We start from the raw sequence: 6,198 nt of genomic DNA, 5'->3' as shown, positions 1-6,198 counted from the left end.
GGTAGCCTCACCACTGTGGGGTTATATGGGTTATCTACTATGGCTCAAGGTCCACCACACACCTTCCTCCTGGTTTGTTTTTCTTGGTCTCACTCACACTCAGCACGCTTCTGCAGGTCCCCCAGGAGCCAGCCTCCAAGCCCTGCCCACTGGCCTTGCCTCTCCATGCACCTTCTCAAGCTTTGGTTTTTGACTTTACTTTCTTGGTGCCTTACTCTGCTGCTTACTTTCCTCTCCCATCAGCTCACCAAGCTGGGTACCCATCCCTCTTTCTGCTACTGGTCGCATCCAAGCCCTGCTTTCCTTGCTACCGTCCATGGCATAACCCCCATGGCTCTCCCAAGTATGTCCAGCCAACTCAATAGACTCAGCTTCTTTTCATCCAGTCCCATATGGCTTGGCATCTCCTCTTGTCCTATTCCTGCTAAGGGGGTCACTGCTTCCCCACCTAGACTTGAACCCTCTGATGGTGGAGTCTGGAGGTTTAACCTTCGGAATGCCCATCACATCTCTCCCCTATTTATATAGTTTCCCTAGTCTAAACTTTGACCCCCATCTATTTAACACAACGGACTCCCAGCTTGCTAACTTTGGCATTTAGTCTAACCTCTTGGTCAGACATTCAAAGTCCTGCATCGTCTGCATAGCCAGATTTTACTTAGGGATTCTAAAGATATTCACTCCCAAACTTTATGCCTAAATTATCTAGGTGCTGGAAATATAGCCAGCAATGCAATAAATTATTACTGCACACAGAAGTTGCATTCTAGAGAGGAGACACAAAAGATGGGCAGAAAAGCTAACACACACGCTGGAGAAGGGACTGTGGGGAGGAGGGCGGGGCACTCCAGGTAGCATGATCGCTGCAGGAGCAGGTGTGGGGATCTCTCATGTTTGTGGGAAGAGCATTCCAGATGCAGAAAGTTCAAAGCCCTAAAACGAGAGCTTGCTTATCTAGAGGGACACAGCACAGAAACTGGAGTGACGAGTAGGTTCAACAGGAGCAAGTTATGTTGCTATTAAATTAAGGAGAGCATAGGGCATCTGAATAAGGCAGGACTTCAGGATGGTTTGACTAGGAAAGTGACCTGTTTTTGAAAGCACTTCAACGGTACAGAGAGGAGGCAAGGAGGCGGGTAGAAGCTGAGTGTAATCAAGAGGCTATCCTAACAGTCTGAGCAGAGGTTAGAGAAGCTGTGGGGACAGAAGACCTGGGATGACCCTGGAACTGAGCAGGGAGATGGAGGAGCTGTCACATTTTGAAGGTAGTGCTGACATTTGCTGATGTGCTGGGTGAAAGCGGAAGAGAACGAGGGGAGTCAAAGACCATACAGAAGTAACTGAAACCCGTTACTGCTATTAACCAGGCCTGGAAGATGCCTGTGGGCAGAGAAGGAAGCACACAGGAAGAGGGAAGAGCTCAGCTTTGGCATATTCAGGTTGAGGTGACAGGAGACACCCCAGCAAAGATGTTAAACTGTCAATGGGATATCTGAGTTCAACACTCAAGAATGAACACTCTAAATGAACTTGGAGACTCTGGTAGCGTGTGGCCGAGGCCAGCGGACTGCACCTGGGCCGTTTGTATAGGTGGGAAGGACAAGAAAGGTTGGGGAAGGGCTGCTGTATGTGGGAGGGAATGGCTTACGTGCCAAGGGCAGCAAGGGCAGCAAGAGGAAGAGAGATGAATCTTAAAGCAATCATGTTGGTGATTGTGGACTGGCCAGTGGAATGAATGACCCTGACACTGTGAGCACCACCAAGTCTGTGGAAATAGGACTTGGTTTCTCATTGCACATGCGCATCTGTGTAACACGCTGCCAGTGGGCTGTTCACGTAAGTGCATTGACCCCCGTGCCGAGAGCTGTGGTGGCAGTGGCGACAGGCTCTACAGAGACGGAGATTACTGTTTGTTTATTTTCTAGCCGATCTCCTCCTCACAGCTGTGGCAACCCTCCTCACATGCTTTCTTACCCTCAATATGTATAGCTCTGCTGCCCATCCAAGCAGGCCTTGGCTACATCTCTCTTCTGATTCCATCCCCAGCAAATGTCACAGGCATTCTAGCTTCACCTAACATGATATGGTCCAGAAACTTTATAGGCCTTTGGGGGTTCAAATAGGGTTTCTGCAGGCCTCACCTTGATGCTTATCAGAGCACGCTGTATTTACACCCGACATCAAAGCCACACAAGGATGCTCAGATGGAAAGGAGCAGAACTTCCATGGAAACTGGGCAGTTTCTTATTCTTTTAGATCCTGGAAGACATTCAATAGTAGCAGCAGGAACAGCCTCCTTCATTTGCTCTCCTGTCTGAAGACAAGGCTGGAGGCACGGACTTACCCAAAGGGAACCGGAATTTATTTTTAAAACCAAAATATCCCAATAGTTACCAAAGGATTGCTCCGTGAAAACATGAGAAAAATGGGTAGGATGGGTAAGGTGAGCCTCCTAGCTTATGATATGGTAAGTCCAATGAAACTGCACTAAAAATATAAGACACAGTTAAAAAAAAAAGATGACCTCCTTTTCAACTCTCTACAAGTATATTACAAAGGGAAGAACAGGACACTACCTGCTCAGCAGTGTCCCTGAGTTCCTGCTCTCAGTGCAAAAGACAACAACAGACAAGATGCTGCTGATGGGACTATGTGGGAGCTGCACTAGATACGACCTGAATACAGTCTTGTGAACATGTGATTAGTGTTTCAGTTACAGCGAGAGAACTAGAAACACACACACACATACACACACACTCCTAGACTAACCCAAAAGGACATTTGAATTTTATTACTGCCAAGCTCTGTGACCCAGTATCACAGAGTACAGCCACGTCTGGAGGGGGAAAACCAAGGGAAGTGTCGTGTGCAGGCCTCCTTCCAAGGGAAGTGTCGTGTGCAGGCATTCTTGCAGACATTTACACATTCCTGACTTTACAGAGAATCATAGTCGGACTAGAAAGGTTCCTTGTAATTAGGCCCAACCTTGAAATTTTATGAATGGAAAAATGAGGGAGAAGGTAGAGAAAACACAAAACTAGTAGGTGGCTCAGTCTGAATTTCTTTTTGGATCAAGCCTAGGGCTTTTCTCCATTATAAGCGTTTACTGCTTAGTTATCAATTTTCAAGATTTTATTGTTCTGAAGAAACTCTATACAATGCTCAAAATGTTTCAAATGTTATGTTAAAGGACAGCAAAATCCCACATACAAAAATGCATAGTCTTTACAGGACATTTACTACTAAATAGTCTAAAAGAAACCCATGAAGCATGTAAGAGAACACTCATTGGTAGACTGCTGGGATGGGGTAAATGCACAGAAATATATAAAGCACCTCCACCCTAGATTTCAAACAGCTACTGCCATGTCAATCAAGTCTCTCAGAGGGCAAAAGAGATCTTCCAAATCTTTAATCTTTAGAGTGCAACTAGTCAGATGAAGCATCTGAGGTGTGGCAGGCAGCAACAAGGGTCCATGCAGCAGAAGGGATACCAAGTCACTCCAGCGAGACAGGAAAGACACACTGTTATTTCACATCAGTAGTTTTATTCCATTACACACTGACACACAATTAGGGAAGGAATGTTCTGGCATTTCTGAGTATTTCATGGAAAGCAAAGTCACCATCCAGACAGTGGTCACCCACATTTTTTTTCCCCAAACAAAAAGCAAGCTTTTACGTGCGATAACTCATGAAAATAGTCTTCTTACTCTTGTCTAGAAGACGTCAGCTAAAGAAAACGTACCATGAGCTGAGAAGGGATGAACTGCCCTCAGAAAGAAAGGAACATTTCCTTTAGATGTCCAAGTCCTGCCTCCAGGTTTCCCCAACAACCTAACTGTGTTATTATACGTGAGAAGGCTGTGTGTCTGGGGACTACATGGAATCTGCTGAGAAGACCAATGATTATAATGCTACCATAACTGAAAGAAAAAGATAAACTGAAAAACTAAGCCATATACAAAGCTCTTTCCACAAAATTCATTTAAAATGTTAGAGTTACCATCAACATTTTGATTCTATTAAGATCACTGGCAAAAGCTTGTTGCTCTGAGAAGGGGCTGAAGGGGCTCTGCTTTTGCAGCAACTGAGGAGACCATGGAGGATGGATGCAAAGCCACTGACCCTGTTGAGGCAGACACTAGACTGTCTGGACTCCACAGGCAGCTTTGGATCCACCATGTGAAAGACAGAAGAAACCTTGCCAATTTCCCCTCAACAATCACTGTAGCAGGCAGGAGTTTAAATCCCTTCAGTGCTCAAATATACAAAAGCAATCTAGAAAAAAAAACATTAAAACAGCATTTTGAATAAATTTGCTACACATTACATAACTTGGGAACAACAGAGGCATAAGCCCAAGCACAGCCCTAATATTCCATGTAGAAAAGTACTGCAGAAGAAAAGGTTTAAAAACATTAAAACTCAGGCTCATATAAATACAGTTTTGGTTCTTCTGTGCTACTCAAATAAAAATTTCATCAGATACTCAGTCTGCTAGGTAGCGCATTTGGGTTGTCACTTCTGGCTGTATCAGTACAAGAATATACACTGTTGCATATACTTTAACAGATATGCTTATACATATATAAAAATTCAGATCATGAAAATTTGTTTTAATTAAATACATATCCTTAAAACATGTGTCTCTAAAAATAAATACATTAAGCTGTTTGCTAGTTCTGAGTTCCCTCACAAGCCAATCAGAACAGTTTTTTGTTTTTTTTTTTTTACAATGTCAGGGACCATTAGCTGCCTTTTAAACCCACTGTCTATAGTAAACACAGAAGTGAAGCCACATCACTGAAATATCATCCCCCAGACACAGGTGCAACTGTAACAGTGGAAGCATCATCTTGTCCTCCATGATCAGTCTCTGCAATGCATTTGCATCTATCCAGAGGGAGGACAGCATTTCCTAGAGACAATATCTTCTTCGGTTGACATTACCTTCCAACTAAAGAAATAAGCCACTATTGCTTCTGACGCTTTGTTTAAGGGAACTAACACAACACCATTTGTGTTTGCTATTGCTCCCAGAGATCACAGTGAGTGGTGTGTGATGATCCCACTGAGGTAAAGCACAAGGGCCCTGGCGTCTGAAAGAAGCGATGTTCTGAGGACTGCAGCACACGAGGGACCTGGGCTCTATTATCTAAGTGCACATAGTAACTCAAAACCACTGCCAGGATGGAACACCAGACATCTGACACTGTGGCTCAAACAAGAGAAACGGTAAAAATACTCAAAGTACTTTCTAAAGAAAGGATACAATTCATTGGGGGGGGGGGGCTGTTATTGTTTTACTTTTACCTTTCACCCACCCACCCAAACACATACACACACACACACACACCAAAAACAAAACAAAACAAAAAACCTTTTTAAAATGGGATAGCCAGAACAAAATGTTTAATGTGCATAATACTTGACCTTGTCATTGTTCAGAATATAGAAAATTTAGAAATATAGGAAATCCATGATAAGTGACAGTGAGAATTTTTAATGTCACTGTCTACATTTTTAAGAGGAAAACTTAAAATCCAACTTCTAAAAAACTCAATGTGCTCACAGTTTCAGATTGCTAGTTGTGAATCAAATGTAAAGGTATCTGTTCACATACAAACAAGGCCTCTACTTCACTGACTTCAATCTGATTTAAACCTTTGGATATTTCAATCTTCAAACTCCACAAGGTAAGGCTGAATTTATCAGGTATAAATAAAATATTTAGGTCCATGATGCACTGTGGTTCTGAGAAACCAAATATAACAAATATATACAGGCTGTCCACGGCTTCCCTTAAGACACATGTGCCGGTACCAAGCCACACTTGTCTCTTTCACCCTCTGGCTGTGAAAATGAGGCGGCAGCCTTCTTCTCTCTCTTCTTTCCTCTTGAGCATGAGGTCAGTAGGACTAGGTTGGCCGGTGCAGTCTCTTGGGTGGTGGGGGCGGCATGAGTTCCGTGTCAGGGTCCAGGGGATATTTCCGTTTCTGTCCTTGGACAGCTGCTGCACATCTGTCAATGAACTCAAATAGCATCTCCTTGGTGACAGGGTTCGAGATGCTGTTGCACACAGCTGTGGACAAAGGGGACAACATCTCAGGTAAATCACTAAGGCAACTGACTCAACACAGGCTGAGGGTGGTCTCCATGCAGCTCCAGAAAACCCTGGCATTTTACCATTGGGCT

General features: G+C 43.9%; 1 protein-coding gene across 1 annotated transcript in view; it reads right to left on the bottom strand.

Annotated features, from left to right (window-relative positions):
- Positions 1–3,537: 3,537 nt before the first annotated feature.
- Positions 3,538–6,198, bottom strand: part of Rngtt (RNA guanylyltransferase and 5'-phosphatase) — a 179,473-nt gene continuing 176,812 nt past the window's right edge. The window contains exon 16 of the mRNA XM_005362364.3: positions 3,538–6,085. Within this exon, the coding sequence (XP_005362421.1) occupies positions 5,922–6,085 (164 nt within the window). The 3' untranslated portion in view covers positions 3,538–5,921. The remainder of the gene's footprint in view (positions 6,086–6,198) is intronic.

This window comes from Microtus ochrogaster, linkage group LG5 (assembly GCF_000317375.1).
Source record: "Microtus ochrogaster isolate Prairie Vole_2 linkage group LG5, MicOch1.0, whole genome shotgun sequence".
Lineage (NCBI taxonomy): Eukaryota > Metazoa > Chordata > Mammalia > Rodentia > Cricetidae > Microtus > Microtus ochrogaster.
This window is presented reverse-complemented; position numbering and strand designations above follow the sequence as displayed.